This window comes from Pelmatolapia mariae, linkage group LG13 (assembly GCF_036321145.2).
Source record: "Pelmatolapia mariae isolate MD_Pm_ZW linkage group LG13, Pm_UMD_F_2, whole genome shotgun sequence".
Lineage (NCBI taxonomy): Eukaryota > Metazoa > Chordata > Actinopteri > Cichliformes > Cichlidae > Pelmatolapia > Pelmatolapia mariae.
This window is the reverse complement of record NC_086238.1, coordinates 34,714,492-34,734,599: the sequence shown is the minus strand read 5'-3', so window position 1 is coordinate 34,734,599 and position 20,108 is coordinate 34,714,492. Positions and strand designations below refer to the sequence as shown.

Genomic DNA, 20,108 nt, shown 5'->3' with positions numbered 1-20,108 from the left:
TACATCACTTTCAGATACTCTTCACATACACTGCAGATAGGCTTTTAGACACGCTACATCTTCTTTGTCGTCCCTTTTTCCTGATTCCTCAAAACATTCATAAATAAAAGCCTTGAAAGTGAAACTGAGTGGAGAACTATTACACAATGTCACTTTAAAAAAATCACAAGTCTGGAAGCAAAATCTGAAAGAAATGGCAGTGCATTTAAAGAGGAACAAACAAACAAACAAATAAAAAAGACATAAGACATCAGTAAAAACGTGTCATAATTTATGTCCCTGTATGCGGAACCTGCACATTTTGCTATGTGTGCATCTGCTTTTGCTGTGTAGAGTCTGTATAGTCCATAATAAACAGCCAGGTTTGCAGAAGTCGTCACAGTTTATCTTCTGATAATGAAATGATGTCATGATTAGGACAGCAGACCCTTTAGTACTCAAACCTACTGTTGTTATTATTTTGGAGATGCTACAACCCAGTCGTCTGGCCAGCATCATTTGGTCTTTGTTAAAGTCGTTCTGCTCTTTTATAAAAAGCACTCTTCACTACCCGGATCCTTACTCAAGCCACGGGAAGTCCAATGTACTCCGGTGGCCCAAAGCAATCATAGAGTTCCTGCTGGTGCTAGATGGTTGTACTGGTTCCAGATCAGGTCTGTAAAGATGAAAAGGCAGTGAGTAAACATGTTTACATACTCTTTTACTTTGTGCATGTGTCAGCAGGAGAAGGGTGTTTCTAAAACATCTTGGATTACAGCGAGACCTTACTAGGCCTAAACCTAAATCCCAGATGAAATTCTCCCACTCCTACAGGAACACTGAGGAATGCTGATTTGACTCTCCCAACCCTGCTCTGTCCATCTGGGTGGGTGCCAAGCTCCAGTCAGGACGGAGGGAGAGGCTGAAGTGCCAGCAATCCTCCACCTCCCATTAAATTCCTACCCTCGACCAGCTCTCAAATAAAGAAAAGCCAGTGTTTATCCAGAACAGGCAAAAAGTCCCTTTTATCTATTTCTGTCAAGAGTCCCAGTTTGCATCTTGCCTAAAGGTCTCTTAGGCTGTCATTTCCAAAACACATTGCTTATGCTGGTTATTCACATATAAATAACTATAAATTTTAGGTTTCCTTCTCAGACACAGGAAACAGGTACAGTGCCCTTTTCAGTGGTTCTGAATTGGTGTCATTTTGACCCGTGAGGATGTAACATATCTTTGACAAGTCCAGTTGAAAAAGGAAAGCAGGATGATGTTGTTACAATTTTTTTACAGCAAAAGTAAAAACAGGAAAATGTGTGTTTTACTGAATGTGAGCAGAAAACATAAATTTTGTTTATGTTTGTGAAGAAAAACAAACATACACTGAAACATGCACAGGTACATAAATCAACAATCTTCTTGTGTTGTGTGTATGTGGGGAGAGAGAGAGTGTGAGTGGGTGTGTTTGTCACAAAATGTTCTTGTAAATGAGGGTGGGAAGTTTTTCTGCTTCACTTGCATCACTTGTTAGGAGACCATCTTTGGCCTGCAAACATCTTTTGCCTCTCTGATGGGTCCCCAGCTGTATATGGACCCCTGATTAGCTGCCCATTGGATCATTTGGGCCAGTGTGCAGAAACAAAATGTGAAAAAGGAGCAAAAGGGCCGTTTATCCAAATTCTTCTGGACCTGACTGCAGATCCTACATGTACCACACTGTGGTGTGTAGCATGCTCCTCACCTGTAGAGCTGTGGGCAGGACATCTTCAGTGAAGCTGAGGCTGTTCCCAGCCTGCTGTGATTCCTTAACTTAGTCTTCCTTACCATGTCTTTGACTCTGGCCCATGTGCTGTTTTCACTCAGCTGAACACAAAGACACACAAAATCATCACTGATCAATTTTCCCTTCTAGCAGTAAATGTGCAGTGCAATTAGCAGTGTTTGGGTAACCTGCTAACAACAAGTTAATTTATACACAGTGACCCAACAAGATCATTTCAGTAGTGACCAAGCAGACCACAAATTAGTGGCTGAAACACAAGCGGGGGGAGTTTGAGAGAGTGAATAATATACCAACAGAATATTTTGGTATAAACACAGATTGTAGGGTCGTGTTTTTCTCTGAAACAGTGCAGGAGTTATCCAAAGTGTTGTTTCTTATCTAGCTCTGGAGTTTAGCTCATATTGTGTCCTTTTTGTAGTTCAGCCTCACTTGTGTGTTTATTAGCATGGTCATTGATTTTGTTATTATGTTCTTTGCAGTCTGTTTATATGTTTGTTTCTTTAAGGTTTCGCATTATCGAGTATTGTTTTGTGATCCCTCCACGTGTCTTCTGTCCTCGTCTCTGTGTGTCCCCTGTAGAAATCGTGTCTTGTCTCCAGCCACACATGAGTTTTTTGGACAAATAATGCAGAGCGTCGCCTCATATATTTCATGTGAAAACATTTGTTAATCACACTGCAGAATGTGATTCTCTAAGGATAAACTGTGCATCACTTACTGTGTGCTGATGGATGGAGAGCCCCTCAGTGCTGTCCCTGTGGACTTCCCCCTCAGCGTAACTCCTTTGGCTTAGGCTCTTCCTCCACGGAGGAGCGAGTGTTAAACCATCACCTGTAACTCCTGACACAGGGAGCAAACAATAAGCACTTACAGTTCAGTTTGTGCCTGACTAATAACATTAAACCAGTATTCATTTGGTCCTTTCATGCATTTTGTCAACGCTATAAGCACCTATAAAAAAACAAAACACACCACACATGTGTGCTGATTAGCCACAACATTTCAAATGCTGTGCGTCCTCGGTGTCCTGCCCAAACTGAAGGATGGACGTTATCATGGTGGTTTCCTCATGGAAAAACACACTGACTCCACTTTGATTTAAGTATTCCTTTTTTCTCAGTGCACAGGTGGACCAGACCATGCAGGCAGACACGGCAGTCACCATATCTCCTTGCTCTGTGTGTGTGTGTGTTTCCAAATCATTGCTATATGATTAGTTGATTAGTGATTTTTTATTCACATCTTGCTGCATATTTTTCCAGGGAGTAATGGCTGTTATAAGAAATCCTGCTGGAAACAGTGCACGTCTGTATTTTTCCTTCTGTTCATCCCACTCCCCTCTTCTCCTACTTTACTGTAAACAGATCACTTCTTATCACAGCTTCTATTGGTCATAGCACTTTGCTAGGAACTATTGCTACATAAAAGTTGGTGAATCCAAATTTGAAATGATTTTATGTGGACTGTGCATAGTCCAAATACGTGTTCCTGTCAGGAGCAGATTTCCGCCCGGGTTTGGGTAAAGCAGAACTTTTCATTAAAGTAGATGAAATGTGGGGGTAGTTCTGAAGTATTGCTAAAACAATTTGAGAACATAGTTTAGTTCATTCAGGGTGTTTTCAGAAGCTTGAAGGCTGCAGAACAGACTGTAAGTCCTGTCTGAGGAAAATATCTTTCTAAAAATATCTCGTCTTCTACGTTTGGAGAAGCTGAGAACTGCATCTAAGCATCCTTCTTTGCCTGCTTGTGCAAATAAACTGCTTTGTATGCTGCCAGTTTTTTCACTGCTGTTGGTTGGTCATTAGTTGTAGTTGTTGTTTTATCCAACCAAAACCATAAACCTCTGACCGTTAGTAACTACGAGCACACCTCTTGATTTCTTGATTTCTGTTGGAAGAAGTAATAGACTCTCTTTTTGTTGCTGTCTTAATCTCCTAAGACCCGAACTCTTCCACGGCATGCATTTTTAATTTCTCTTTGATATCTGGGCATATTGGGACCTGATGAATGTAAAAACAAAGAATTACCAGATTTTTCTTTACCTAATTTTTGTTTTTAAGAAAAATGAGATCCACATATGAGGATATTTGTTTAAGATTTTGATAGAACAGTAGCAGTATAATGTCCTCGTAAGTGGATATCAGGCCCTTGTAGAGCAAAATTAAGTATTTTGGTCTAAATAACCCAAAATGTGATGTCCACATATGTGGACGCCAGGTCCTAGGAGGTTAAAGGTGCAGTCTGCCCTCGATTCCTCCTTACCTCAAGCCTCTTTTCCTAAACTGAACTCAGGGCTCTAACACATGGAAACATACCATAAACATGCTTATTTATTCCGGTTACTGTCAACAGGTTATGCGATCCTCTTGCGATCCTCTTGTTTTGGGACAGCTGACAAGAGCAGCAACAACAGCTGCTTATAAGATAACATTATCCGAATGTTAGGCTCAAGATAAACAGGCTGATTACATTCTCACATCACCAAAGAGTTTATTTACGAGTCCAACAAAATCATATCGACTTCACAGAAAGTTTCACTATTGCTGGCAAACAGCAGCTAAAAGCTAAAAACAGCAGATTACCAAGAGCATATCCTCAATGCTAAGTTTGAATCTTGAAAGTAGAGATAGTGTCTGTCTCCTGAATCCAAACTGGAAGCTGGTTCCACAGAAGAGGGGCCTGAAAACTGAAGGCTCTGCCTCCCATTCTACTTTTAAATACTCTAGGAACAACAAGTAAGCCTGCAGTGTGAGAGCGAAGTGCTCTAATAGGGTGATATGTACCTGATGAATAGCAGCCAGACTTTTTTGAGATGCCTCAGGTTAAAAACATAAAATACTGCAAAATCTTTAATTGACACATCTGGTTTTTTTTTATTCCTGATTTATTAGTTTGTGTTTCTACTATTCAAATATGTAAAAGTCTAGTGTTAGAAAATATTTCACACAAACACGAGTAGAAAAACAGTTTAGTGGTGAGATTTTAAACACTGCACCGTGAAAGATTTGCCAGCATGCTGTGCTGTCAGCGTGTTATGTACACTAAATGTGCAAAATTACATGAAGTTTGCAAATGTGTTCAATGATACTTGATGGTGAAGTGAGCCTTGGGATTAATGATGTAACTCCAGCACTGTATACCACACAATGTTTGTTTATGCCTGTTTTATCTAATATCATATTTTGTATTTTATGGATTTTATGCAGAAGGTTTACATCAGTGCGATTTTTTGTATATTAGTTATAAACATAACAGCAATCACTGTTACTACACAAGATGTTGTGGAATAAATGTCAGTTAGTCCTCTCATCAATCACTATTTATTCACTACAAGAAGATACTGGGATTGAATCTAGCAGCCTTGTAGAGATTGCAGGTGCTTTTGTGTGTTTTCTCCAGGTGCTCTGGTAGTATTACCTCCACCGGTCAATATGAGTGGGTGCTGTGTGACCTCTGGAATGGCTGACAGGTCTGAGAGAGTTCCACTGGCTGATGAAAACTCATCTCTGGATTGCGTTTCCTGAAAATCCTGGAAGGCTAAACTGGCTGCACCACAGCTGCAGTAGTCTTTGAAGAAGTCCTGGAAAAAGCAGAGAAGAAGAAAATGTGTCATGATTAACACGTGTCAGCTGAAAAACTGATTTTGAACGTGGTTTTGAATAAAAATGTTAATTGCTTTAGAATTTTAGTCCACGTAATGCAGATCATATATGATGATACACGCAGTAAGATGTGTAATTTGAATGTTGCTGCTAATGTGCATCGGAGAGGGTGGGACAAAAGAACAGGCACAACACTTGTACGATTAATGGTTTCTTTTAACATTATTTTTTGAGGATTTTGTCTTTGTTGGACAGACATTACAGAGGCCATTTATCTTGAATATGGCCGCCTGCTCACCCACCAAACTGAGCTGGTGCCCTTTGTGAGCATTGTTTAATCACCTGTAGATGGGTTGGTGTTTATTGTTGCTTAAACAATCTGGTTTTCTCTGATACCCTCCATAATCAGACCAGGAGTGACATGTTTAGCTATATTTTCCCCTTGAATTGCTGTCTGTCTGAGTGGTGTCCACAAAACAATGTTGGCTTCACAGATATTTGGGAAACTTTCTGGGGAAAACCTGATTTTGGTAGGAGAGAGAACATCTATCCCACTTTGGATAGAGCAGCTCTTATTTTTAGAAATCTGGCCAATTAACCCCCCCACCCAAAAAAAAGACCTTTGCTCCTCGTGATTACATGTTAACCAAGTCTCCTGTGTTTAATAGAATATTTAGTGCACTGCATCTCTTGGGTGAAAAAAGGCAAACCTTCAGTTACAAACAAGAGGAAATGCTTCAAGTTATTCCTGAGATTTGTTCTAGTTTAGCCTCAGCGCCCACTCAGATGGCCCCCACTGGTGACACAGAATCACACAGTCAACAATGAAGCAGTCACGCAGCCTCATCCTGCAATCCCAGTTGCAGTGTCCCACGATGCTGTTTTTCCATCACCTGAGTCTTTTCCTGGGGAGTGGTGGGGGTGTCATTTTTTTTTTGGGGGGGGGGTCCTTCCACAATGTTAGTTTTCGCTTTCAGCTGCTCAGCGCTCTCTTTCCACGATGATGCCACTAAACTCTCATATGCTGTAGGTGTGCTGAGAGGACGCGTGCAGGCATGGGCTGAGGCATATTTCATATCCATAGTTGATATTTCGACCTGTGGTTGCTGAGACCGGCTGGTTGGAAAACACTGTGCTTGAAATATTTTTTCAAGCATTAAATAATCAGTTGGCTTCATGTGATGAAGCTATGATCACTCACAGTGTTGGGAAGGTTACTTTTAAAATGTATTCCATTACAGATTACAGAATACATGCCCCAAAATGTATTTTGTAACGTATTCCGTTACGTTACTCAATGAGGGTAACGTATTCTGAATACTTTGGATTACTTAATATATTATCATGCTGTTTACAACTACATGAATGTACTATTGCTGTGATTTATTACTATTACTGAAGGTCCGCGGCTCCGAACCGTAGTAAAGGGACCTCTGGCTTATACGGTGGGTTCCATGTCGGGCTCGTAGCTGAAAACTAGCTTTACTTTGTTGTCTGGGTCAAGTTTGTTGCGAGAGACAGAGAGAGGCGTTGAAAGGCTGCTCCAACGGAACTTATTATTTCGGAGGAAAACACGAACACAGTGTACAGTCGAGTCTTAATAGCTTACTTACAACTGGGCTCGTCAGGCACTCTTCTTGGCTGCAGTGGTTATTATTATATTTACATGCTTCCAGCTCCAGTTTCTGCTCGGTGACAGCTCGGACTTTTCCACTCACCTTTCTCTCCCTCCCTCGCTCACAGACACGTAACGTGTATGGTAGTCCATTCTCGCTGCAGCACGGACTACACTGCCCATGAGGCTACATTCTTTAGGGCCATGCCTGTAGCATTCTGCCTTTTAGCTTAGCACAACAACAACAACAACAACAAAAAAGCGCTCTCTCACCCAGGAAACACGCAGAGAGAGAGCGTCACCCTGTAACCATGGCAACCATAACGCTGCCGCCTGGAACAACAGAGCGTAGCTGTCAAACAAACCCAAACAGTCCTGACCCGCGACAATATGAAACAGGAAAGTACCGCCGTGTAATCCATTTATTTCAACAAAGTAACTGTATTCTGAATACCACCTTTTTAAACGGTAACTGTAACGGAATACAGTTACTCATATTTTGTATTCTAAATACGTAACGGCGGTACATGTATTCCGTTACTCCCCAACACTGATCACTCACCAACCTGAACCTGTTTGATTAGTTGCATCACTGGGAGACCCTCGGCTTTTTCACCTTCACGTCTCCAGACACTCCATTAATTCTGGGATACCCCTGGCTGCAGAAACACAACTCTCACAATGACTGGGCCGGTAATAGAGTAGAGAGTTTGAGTCTGTTCTGCTTTCAATCAGCCTTACCCACGGCCTATAACCGTTCACAACCAGAACATATACCCGCACTGGATCCTTCATCTGTTCCTGAATAGTATCACGATCTACGACAGATTGTCAGAAAAGACAAAGCTCTGTCTCAACCTCCCCACAGGCCTAGGAGGAGGAGTGGTAGCAATGTTTCACTCCAGTTTATTAATCAACCATAGACCCAGACAGAGTTGCAAGTTAATTCAAGTAATTGCAAACTGTTCCTCCCGCTCATTCGTTTTTGTTACCACTTACTTTCCCAGTCTTTCAGTCTTTTCTCGGCCACATCCCAACTTGGGATGTGTTAGGTTAATGAACTGGGTCTCAGCACTTTTCTGCTCTACCTGAACATTCAGAGCATTTTATACAACTTGCCTCATTCAGTCACTACTTATTTTAGTCACACCATTCTGTCAGACGCTGGACCTCATCTCTGTAGGCGGTGTCGTCATCGTTGGTGTCCCATCAGAGTCGTGTCATCTGCAAATTTGGAGATGATGTTGCAAGGATGCGAGGGGTGCAGTCACTGGTGTAGATGGTGTATAGGAGAGGACTCAGCACACATCCCTGTGGTGAGCCAGTGCTGAGTGATCTCTGGTTGCCAACCTTGACTGATTGTGTTCGGTCAGTGAGAAAGTTTTTGATGCATGTGCATGTAGTGGAGGGGGAAGTCTGAGTTTACCAGCTTGGCTATAAGAATGTCTGGAAAGATGGTATTAAAAGTTAAGCTGAAATCAATGAAGACCTAGGATTCTCCAGGTGAAGCGTGCGTCCTCGGTGGGGGTCAGCAGTCTTTGATGCACTTTAGGATCAGCTTCTCAAAGCACTTCACAACAGGTCTGTAGTCATTAAGGACAATGATGATCTTAGGGACTGGGACTATTGTTGCTGAACTACATCACCCAACGTGGGGCTCGATCCCACGACCCTGAGATTAAGAGTCTCATGCTCTACCGTCTGAGCTAGCTGGGCTTATGCTGCCACATTTTGTTCCCATTAAATCTCTGAGTTTTCTAGGTATAACCAAAACAAACCTGCAGTTTGTCGTTACTTAAGTTTTAGTTAAAAAAGCCAGACACTCTGAGAGGTGATATCACTTGATATTAACTCGTAAGCTGGAAAGGAAATGCTGTCTCGCTAATTTAACCATTTAGTCTGGAAAGCCAGTTTGCTGCTCTATAAAAATGCCATCTGTAAAGCTACAACATCTTACTATTCATGGCAGAAAATAAGAACAATCCTAGGTTTCTCTTCACCACTGTAGCCAGACCTCTGTTGGCTGTAGCTCAGGTGGTAGAACACAGTTCAACCCGTCTGCTCCAGTCAGCATGCCAAATGTTCTTGAGCAAGATAATAATCCCAAGTTACTCTCTGATGCATCCATGGGAGTGTGAATGTTAGCTTGGTCTTACATAGAAAGAAGAAAGTGCATGTGTGAATATCTTAATGACCTTGTAGTACCATATCACCCTATTAGAGCACTTCACTCTCACACTTACTTGTTGGTGAATTCTCCCTTAGTTACACTACAATAGTCTTTGCTACTGTACTGAGGAGCCTGTTCTCACTCCCGAGGCGTAACATCTCGACGTTTTGTCACATACCGCGGCGTTCCTGAGGAACGCGAAAGGTGACCTTCCGCGTTCTTATGGTACGCGCCGGGTTCCAGCCCTGTATTCCAGCCCTAAACCTAACCTTATCCCTAAGCCTAACCATAACCTTATTCCTAACCTTAACAAGCACTTTAATGACGTGAAATAGTGTTTTCCCAAGCGATTTTAAGGAAAATAGCAAAGATGTGTAGATTGAGTCCAAACGGTTCTCATGTGTCCTCAGTTTTCCGATGTCATCATGTAGGAACGCGTTGGGTGCCCGAAAACATAATATGTTGACAATTTGTCACCTAGCGTAAAATGTTACGCTTTGGGAGTGAGAACGTGTTGGTACTGAGTGTTTCTTCTTCAGTTGCCTTTTTCCACTCATTATCTGTTTATACACCACTCTGCATTTAATTATTAGTTATTACTAATCTCTGGCTGTTTTCCACAGAGAGTCTTTTGTCATGTCTTCCTCCCCTCACCACCAGCCTGTAGCAGCAGATGGCCCGCCCTCAATGAGCCGGGTTCGGCTGGAGGTTTCTTCCTGTTAAAAGGGAGTTTTTCTTTCCCTTTTCGCCAAGTTCAGTGTTCATAGGGAGTCGTTTGATTGTTGTTGTTGCTGTATTATTGTAGGGTATTTACATTACAATAAAAAATGTTTTGAGGTGACTGTTGTTGACCATAAAAGTCAATTGAATTAAACTGTCACAGTCTTAATGTGATAATGAGAGTCAGCCTCTGTTGTGTGTCCTTTGAATCTGTCCTTCTACCTTTCAGCTTCTCATTTGTTAATAGTATCGATGTTCATGTCATTTTCTTAACACACTAACTTGCTCCGGTGCGCTACATCCTACACAGTGTGACTGTAGATGGTAACTGCTTTTTGCTGGTGCTCTTCCTGCCACCCCTGCTGTAAACGATGCACCAGGGCTGTCACACATACACAGAGCTGTAAATGACGGTCCATTCAGAGACCACAGACGATATTCCAGTCAGGATTACTCTGCGTCTTTAGTGTTGTTTTTGTCTGTCTATCTTATCAGGGTCACGGCGGGCTGAAGCCAGTGTACACCCTGGACAGGTCTCCGATCTGATGCAGGACTAACACAGAGAGACTGACAACAAGCTCCACACAGAAAGCTCGTTCACTGGCCTGATGGTGAAGTCAAACACAGGACCTTCTTGGAGTGAAGCAACAGTGCTAACCACTGCGCCAGTGTGCTGCCCATATTAAATGTACTGGTTATAAAATACAGAATTGCTATCTCAGTTTAAACAGCTGTGAGTGTCGCTGGAGGTTGACCTGGTCATTCAGCACTGTTAACGTGCTCTGCCTTTCTGTTTTCAAGTTCTGTGTAGTGCTGCTTTTCAGTATAATTCAGTTTTATTTACATGGCACCAAATCACAACAGCCACCTCAAGGTATGACACTGTAAGGTAAAGACCCTACAGTAATAGCACTACTCATAATATTTAAAAAAAAATGTATTTAAGCATAAAGACACAGGACGTAGAAGCAGTTGGTTGTCTATAAAAGGTCAGTGGTTCATTCCCTTGTTCCTCCAGCGTGCATGTCCAAATATCATTGTGCAAGATACTGAAACCTTAGTTTCCCCTGACGCCTCCGCTGGACTCTGAGATTAGGTTCAAAGTGCTTAAGCTTGGAATGTGAAGGAGCCTTTTAGTAAGAAAGTGCTTTGAGTGCTCAAACTTAGTAGGAAAGCACCATATAGACCAATAAGACATGCTTTTCAATCTCCACACCCCCAGTAGCAGACAAAGAATCTTAAAGGTCATCGGACAAAGCTGCAGTTAGCAGAAATCATCACGTTTAGGTCTCCAGATGGTGACTTCATTGCATGAGTTGAAATAAGAGCTTTCACACACCTCTTTGGCCTTTCTCATCCTGCATTCCTTTTGCAGACTGCAGATCTGCCTCTGCAGCTGGAGGTTAGTCTCCTGCATCTGGCTGATCTTCTCAACGAGTTGACAGATGTGCTCCAGGTAACTGAGTCCTGAAGATAGCGGGCTGGAACTCACTTGCTGTGCCTGTACAAACAGAAGGCATATGGGTTAAGATAGTTATGATGGGTTATGATAATTATGCCATTATTATCCTAAACAATGTTTCTATTTTTTCTCCAGGAGTGCTATAGTATAATAATCATAATTACTGGCTGGGTTTATTTGTTTATTATTCAGTTTTATTAATGAAGAATGTCACCACAGCTTGCAAAGCACACTGCAGACTAAAACCCAGGCTTATCATTTAGTTTTCTGTAGTTTATGCAAGACAAGTGCTTTTGTTATGATTATGATGGAAATGTTTTGGTTAACAGTGTCTCAAATCTTGACCTTTTTCTTTTATTAAACCAGAGCAGATAGTGTCAAACTCAACACTGACATCATTACTTTAGTCTAATTGTTTTGTTGCCCACGCGCTGTGACTGTTAGTGTGCGCTTGCTCCTTCTACACATTAATTAAACTTGGCAGTAGGGGGTCGAAAAACTAGGTTGAAGTGTTTGTGAGGAGAGTGATAAGCTTGTACCCAGTGCTGCTGGACCTGCAGGTTGCTTTTCTCACCTGGTTTTACCTGGTGACGTAGTTTTACTAGTGTAACAATTTTGAGCTCCCACCAAGCTTAATACTTCACATTAGTGCTGGGCGATATGGAAAAAATGTTTATCACGATATGAATTATTTTATATCACGATAACGATATATATCCACCTGACCTGTGGTCATCTGGAAAGTACGCAGTCTGTAAACAGCGAGTGGAGAGGGTGCAGTCTTTGTTTTGAGTTACCGTAAAGCATGTCGCAAATCCGGGTGCACGTAAAGCAGCACCATGTCGCAAAACCACAAGACGGAGTTTCTTTGCGAAAAATATCATTTTTTTTATACTTTATTTTCTCTTGCATAAAGTTAAGGGTATGTATAGTGAGAAGACAACACTAATATATTTGCCACAGGCTATTTAACCCTCTAAGACCTACCATAGAACCAAGTCCGCCAGAGCTTATCTTTACATTTTACATGCTGTAGTGCCATTTGTGGGAGCATTTCAAGTTGCCATACATCAATACAACCGTTATAGCCCAAATTTTAATAATATGTATGCATTAAGTCCATAGTAACTACATAAATTGCAAAAAAGTGCAATAAACTACAAAAAAATTGAATTTTTTTTTTTTTACATATATTTCTAGTTAGAGAAATTTAAGAGGCTTATCCCTCAAAACTGTAAATACAAAAAGTTGCACAAAATAGTTTCCAACCACGAGAAATTTATTTTGAGTGTCTTCATAGTTTTATGTTTGAGATACACTAATTTATATATACTACAGGAAAAATAAAAATAAATATTATAATGCAAATTTGCAAAAAAAACAGCATGTGCATCAAAATAAATTATTTCCAACAGTGTAATTTGACTTCTAAGCATCCCAGAAACGATACAGAAAAGCATAAAGTCAAACATGACTTTTAAAAACACCAACATAGGCTTTGAAAGTAAAAAAAACTACATTATCCGCAAAAATGATGTCACTTCCGGTTTTGGACAGGTAATGGCGGACATGCGATAGTTTGCGCTGACTTATATTCCAACATAGGAAGTGTTATGAACAGCTGATCGGATCGGCAAAGCGTGTTTCTGGAATATTATGTTTTTGTTGCTGGAAGTGCTTTTTATGCAATTTTTGCAAAGCTATATGTGGAAGGAAACCGTGACCTAGGGCAAGCTAATGGAATAAGATGTAAGTACAACTCCTACGGTTTCATATGCAAAAACAATTATTGCGCTACCTTACGTGGTTCCAGTTCTACAGGGATTTAAAAATAGTTAGGCAAAACGGAGTGTGCCTGCTCCGACCGGTTGTAAATGGTTAATGATATATTTTATGTAATAATTTATAAAATTAGGGTTAGAAATGATAGAAACGATAGAAGACAAATGGCACGATAGACACTTTTCTATCGTCCACATGATATATATCGTCATATCGCCCAGCACTACTTCACATTGAGAGATTTCAGAAAACATGGGAACAGTTTGTATAAAAACAAGGCTGATAAGGATGTTTCTGATTCGGGTCCAGTTCCTAGCATCAACAACATGACTCCTATCAAACCATTCTCACTTCACTATGCCATTAGGATGATCAAGGCACCAGTGCATATGTGTTAAGAGTTGATCACTGACGTGGCATGTTTTGGTATCAAGTAGATTTCCAAATTCTGTTTTGCAGTTAGATTAACATTCAGGTATAAAAGCAGTCCACTCATTTTTAAACTAGTCTAAAAAAGCTCTGCTGGATCCTACTGAATAAGGTTAAAGTACCCTGTGTTCTGCACATGATTTTGATACTTCAGTAAACTCATGGACTGGTTCTTATAGAGCACTTTTCTACTCTAGCCGAACTCTAAAAGCACTTTACACAACTTGCCTCAATCACATCGTTTTCTATGTAATTTTCAAACATTCATTCTCTGATGGATGCATCTGAGAGCAGCTCAGGGTTAGTATCTTGCCCAAGGATATTTGGCATGCATGCTGGGATTGAACCACTACCCTTCCGATTAGTTGGTGCTCTACCACCTGAGCTACAGTCTGATGTTTTAAGGCATAGCCTTCAACAGCTGTGTATGAAATGCTCCCTCTGGAAAAACTGCCTCATAGCCACAAAATCACTCAGTGTCGTTCTCTCTGTTGCTCTATACGCCAGTTGTTCCCTAAATTTTGTATAAATTTAGTGTCAGAAAGTGCAAATGCATCTCTCCGTGTCTGCAGTGAAGCTGCCTCTTCACTAAAGGCTGCTCTTTGTATTGCCTTTCATAGGATACCTCATTTTGACTCTGTCTCTCACAGTTTCATTCTCACCATCTCACATCCCCTGTTACATGAACACCAAAGCTGATTGTTTGTCTCATTTCAACTTCCAGGCTTTCAAGATCCCATGCTCAGTTGCCAGCTCATCAACATTTCTGTGCATTTATTTAAAATAAATGCAAAGCTTCCTTACAGCCGGAGTTTAGTTGCTGCAATACAGTTCAGACAAAATGTCTAATCAAGGGTTTCCAAGTCTGTTTTCCAACCTTTGTGTAAAACTGCTGCTTAAATGTATAGGAAAGGTCACACCCTCAGTTCCTGACAGTAGGCAGACAATTACCCTCTCTCACAAGATGCTAGCATCTCTTTGCAAAGGCATATTCAAATTGTTGGTTTATGTGGTAAAATCCATATTTTAATAAGAGGAAACTTTGAGCAAATATTTATCCAACCACAAACATTCCTATAAGTGTACCAACAAAAGCAGGATGTGAGCTCAGGGCGAGTGTTTCCCATGCAGCTGACACTGAAGTGCTGGTCCACAGTGGCTGTGATGGAAACAATGGCCAAACAGGTTGAAGGACTGACATCACTCATTTCCTCTGATGGAGAAACGCTTTACAGATCACCATGAAACTATTTCCACATGGGACTGTATTGAGAATTTTGCACAATTGCAGTAAATACATTAATAATGTCTTAATATTTAAGTTAAAAAATCAATATCTACATTAACGTCAAAAATTACTGTGCACAGTGTCCTGGTTGCAAATCCTGTTTTTGCCTCCTAATATTCCAGATTAGAGAATAGATGGATAGTGTCATGGTCCTGGATCTTTGATCAAGTATTTTCAGTTTTTTTCTGGACTTTTTAAGTTAGTTTATGTTTTAGTTCCTGCGTCTGTTATTTTGTAGCACCTCTGAGTTTGTTATTTATAGTTCCTGATTTGTTTTTTGCTTTGTTTTATTTGTTATTTCCCCTTTTGTGTCCAGTCTGTCCTAGCCTTGTCACCATGCTTTTTCTTCAGTGTCCTCGCCTCTGTTTACCTTCAGTCTCACCAGTCGTATCTCGTGTCCTGTGTCTGTCTCATCTCTCTGTGTTCTGCCTCCATGGGGTTCCCAGTTTTGTCAAGTTTACATTTTATTTTGATCGCCTCCTGTCTCGTGTATATAATGTTCAGTTTTGCTTCTCCTATCTCATCAGTTTGATTCTGTTTAGCTGTGTTCTCAGGTGTGTCCACTCTCCTCCTGTGTCTATATTGTCAGCACCGACCTGAGGACAGATGAGCGAGGTGCAAGGGGTAACCTGTAACGGCCCTGGTTTTTTCAGAATCAGAATCCTTTATTAATCTCTAGGGAAATTATGTATTTCTGGTTCGGCTGTTTTTCTGGTTTGTTATCCAGTTTGTTACAATCTCTCTCAGTTACTAACAACTTCATTAAGTAGTAGTATGTCAGATGTTGTGTTGTGGCCAGCACATTTTAGTTGTAGCTCACCTTTATTATAGCATAGCAAACAGAAAGGTAAGTAGCAGCCAGGTGGTTCTAATGTACTGTTACACTTTGCTAGTCTTGCTGAACATTCAAAATGCTTTAGGCTACAAACTGCATTATAACTAAACATTTATATTTTAATGTATACACTTGAAATACTTTATTTTCTTAACATCCTGTCATTTATATGTTTGGACTGTGGCTGGAAACTGGATTACTCAGAAGAAACTGACACAGGCACAAGCATACAAACTCCACACAGACGTGCCTCAGATTTGAATCATGAAACATTTTGCTGTGAAGCAACACGTTTATCCACTGCACCAGCAAAACCCATCCAAATCAAACGTACTCGATCATTTGATTTTCAGCACGAGGCCACCTCACAGCAGAAGTCTTGGCCGGTTGCTTGTGTGTTAATGAATTTTCACAATCTTCCCAGGACGTCCCGACACATCTGCCCCGAGATCAGACCATGCTGTGCTTACAAAAACCACCTCAAGAGCTACGCCTCAAACTCTATAGGCCTCCGTTCACATGGTAAATATTAAACAGACTGGTACTCATACAGCACTTTCCTACTCAATCTAAACACTCAAAGTGTGTTACACACCTTTTTTCAAGCACTTATAAGTGCATCTATCTGACAATCAAACTCCATCAGAGCACCTTGGGGTTACTATCTTGCCCAAAGATATTTAACATTCAGAGTGGAATTGAACCCCTAACCTTCCAATTAGCAGGTACCCCACTCTACCACCTGAGCTACAGCCAGCTAACAGAGCGAGACAAAGACTGAACAAGAACGGTTTGTTTTGAAGGCTTGTTGGAGAAAGTCTCTTCTCTCTTAAAAGAACACGACAGTACAGTCTAACTTTAAAAACCAGCATCTGAGCAAATCAAATGGCTTCATTATCCTTTAGACAGATGGGACCATAGAGAACACAGTTGGCCCTAATACACAACATGACACTTGGTGAAAACAAATAGCATATCAGCACCTCATTCGTCTTGCATCCTGTCAGGAGGTTATGGACGAGTGTTATTTTGCAGCCATAGGACCTTGTAGTGACTGATTGATCACAAACTCCTCCGTATACCAAAATATTCCAGAGGAGATTTATCCGATCACAGCAGCAAATCTTTGACATAATGACTGAAAAATAAAAGAACTGAAGGGTCAAAGTCCAGACCTCAGCCTGACTCAAATGATTAAGAGAGTTGTTCATAAATGAATCTCTGCAAACCTCAATGAGCCAAAGCAACACTGTAAAGACGAATGGGCCACAAATGGTGTGAAAGACTGATAAAATCACTTCAAGTTATTACTGATAACGGAGGTTCTTCATGCTGTATGGGACTAAACTCTAAACATGACTATGGAACGATGATTAAAACACAATGAATATCAGAGATATTACAACTTAAAGGAGAACATTAATTCCAGCAGTATGAATATTTGACTGAGCCAGGTTTGGTCATTTTTTGGTGGTTAATTAAGATAAGGATGGGTATTCAGTCCAGGAGATGGCTCTCACTTCCTCAGGGGAAGTCAGTAATTGAGGTTGGGGATTGTTCTTGATGGGACAGTAAACATTATCAGGGCTGGCACTGATGTTATCTATGGCCTTACTCAGACCGCTGAGCAATCCACAGCTGGGAAGACTTAATGGGATTTCCCCATTTGAAAACAAACACACACACACACACACACACACACACACACACGCACGCACACACACACACACACACACACACACACGCACACACGCACACACGCACACACGCACACACGCACACACGCACACACGCACACACGCACACACACACACACACACACAGTGATGCACTTCCTCTGTTTCAGATTCCACTGATCTCGTGAGTCTCACGTGGAAAGTATACTAAGACTGGATTACCAAGGACATAAATATACTACATGTCTGATAAAAGAACTACTGCAAGTTTGGAAAACTAAATAAAATGAACATTGGAAGCTCAGAGCAGGAATCCCACAATCCAAACTAGAGTTAGGAGAAACATAAATGGAGCCTTCCTTTTAGAAAGAAACCATGAACATCTGAGCTGACAGTTTTATACTTTTATATGGCATATCTGTTGTATAATACTGTCTTTTTTTTTTTACTGTCGGGGTCGTGTAAAAGGGAGGTCTGAAAGTAGAAACAATGGAACTTGTCACTATGATAAGGAGTGATACACAGGACCAGAATTAATGTCTTGAGGTTGAAAAAGTCCTTCATCTATCTGATTTCTCACCTGTAGACTATATCATAGTTTTATATGCTATAACATGCTATCAAAGCTCTACTGTGTGCAAAGGGGATTTTGGCATCATTGAATGATAAACGCTAGGACCAGTTCTGTTTATGTTACACATGCTTCCTTTTGGCAATATCTTTCAAATGTGTAACACACATTTTCACATTGATCACAGCTGATCTCTAAACATTCAAAGCAGATGACAACAAACTATGTATATCCATGAAGCCAGATAACACAATCAATCAATCAATCAATCTTTATTTATAAAGCACTTTTCATACAAAAAATGTAGCACAAAGTGCTTTACATGGTTAAAAGCAGCCCACCCCACCCACCCTCCCACACACACACACACACACACACATGCACAGACACACACACGCACACTTAAAGAGTAAAATTGGGCTGGGCACACATGAGCCAAGTGAGGAAACACTATCACAGGGAGCCATCTGCACCGGTCACAGACCGCAGCCTCCAGGCTGGGCACAGCAGGAGGGAGGCAAAGAAGCCCCCCAGCCAGGCTGAGAGGACCCACAGAGCCCCAGCAGCCATGGTCGATCACAGCCCCGGTGCAGAGAGCCCCCTCCGAGGAAACACTGGAGATATGACCCAATAAGGATATATATACAGGATAAAGAGATAAAATAAATAAGAATGGGATACAATATAAATATAAATAGCGTAAGAAGATAAAAATGAATAAGAATAAAATCAATAAATATTAGGTAAAACCTAAATTAATAATATAAATAGAATAACAGGATAGAATAAATAAGCATTAAATAAATAAGCGTTAGTTAAAAGCTAAATTAAAAAGGTGGGTCTTGAGCCTGTTCTTAAAAACATGAATGTTCTCTGCGGCCCTGAGCTCCTCCGGCAGGCTGTTCCACAGACGAGGACCATACCACTGAAAAGCTGCCTCTCCGTGAGTATGTGTCCTGACTTTAGGGACAATCAAAAGGCCAGTACCAGAGGACCTCAGGGTCCGCGAGGGTTCATATGGTAAAAGCAGATCTGAAAGATAAGAAGGCCCAAGACCATTAAGACATTTAAAAACCAATAAAAGAACTTTAAAATCGATCCTGAAACACACGGGGAGCCAATGCAGCGATTGTAAAACCGGTGTAATGTGGGCCCGCCCTCTGGTCTTCGTCAGCACACGAGCTGCAGAGCTGCAGACAACAGCTAATCTGTCACAGTCCAGCTGATTTAGATTTTTGGGTCAAGATTAAGCTCCAAACCTTCCTTTGCAATAAAGTTTGCAGCTAGCAAACCAGTATGCCACTACTGGTTTTATCTGTGCAATCGTGTCATTTATTTTTATTTGTTGTTTGTTGTTGTAGTGTCTCTCTTTCTGTTTTCTGTCATCTCTTTGAAAGATGGATGCCTCTCTGAGCCTGATTCTACCTGTGGTCTCTTCAGTTAAAGGAAATACTGCTGCTATTGCTCATTGTGTCATTATTGGGATTCTTTCTCTAGTTTGTGTGAAGTGAACCTTATAATAATAAAGCATTGTGAGATGACTGCCTTTGTCAACTAGTACTACATAGTATTTTTTTAACTGTCAGTATATAAACAGAATAATTATATGAAATATTTAAAATACAACCAGATCAACAAAATAAAGAAAAACTGAGTAATTTTCAGGAGGTTGTGTAACAAGAATTTCATATTTGTACACATTTGGATCCCTGTGTTTACAGGAAAGCACCTCTAACTCTTGTCATCCTCTAATGTCATCCTTCAAAGGCATTTCTGGAGACACAGCTTTATTATTTCTGCCACATCAGTCAAACTTAGACACGAGAGCCTACGAGCTCACAGACAGAGTGCAGCGAGGCTTTTTTATGAAACTGCATGTCATGCAACACTTGTTCATCTGTGCTGGAGAACTGCAGATTTTTCTAGTGATACTGTCACTGACCACAAGCTCCTCTGTCATTGACCCTCGTTGCTTTCCAACCCCAGAGCTCGGCGGTCTATGTGGACATATCAAATCGGTGTCAAATATCTCAAATTACTCACATATTTAGCTAAATAAAGGCTCTTTGATGGCTTTCTGGGGGCCCCTGTGAGGTAATGGCATTTGGCACTGGATTGTGGGGCCCAGCATGACTTCAAGCTGACAGGCAGTATTACATCTTCACTTGTCACCACAGCTAATAATGTAAATACTTCCCC

The 20,108-nt window shown here is 41.0% G+C and overlaps 1 protein-coding gene and 1 non-coding gene across 2 annotated transcripts in view; both read right to left on the bottom strand.

The window, feature by feature from the left end:
• Positions 1 to 400: 400 nt before the first annotated feature.
• The window catches only part of si:ch211-250c4.3 (uncharacterized protein LOC100535981 homolog), a 32,749-nt gene continuing 13,041 nt past the window's right edge, over positions 401 to 20,108 (bottom strand). Inside the window, exons 3-7 of the mRNA XM_063491915.1 lie at positions 11,206 to 11,367; positions 5,177 to 5,339; positions 2,478 to 2,599; positions 1,718 to 1,839; positions 401 to 655 (exon numbers count right to left, since the gene is read on the bottom strand). Coding sequence (XP_063347985.1) covers positions 559 to 655; positions 1,718 to 1,839; positions 2,478 to 2,599; positions 5,177 to 5,339; positions 11,206 to 11,367 — 666 coding nt within the window. The 3' untranslated portion in view covers positions 401 to 558. The remainder of the gene's footprint in view (positions 656 to 1,717; positions 1,840 to 2,477; positions 2,600 to 5,176; positions 5,340 to 11,205; positions 11,368 to 20,108) is intronic.
• Positions 8,620 to 8,692, bottom strand: trnak-cuu (transfer RNA lysine (anticodon CUU)). The gene has a single exon. It is a non-coding gene; the product is annotated as a tRNA-Lys (tRNA).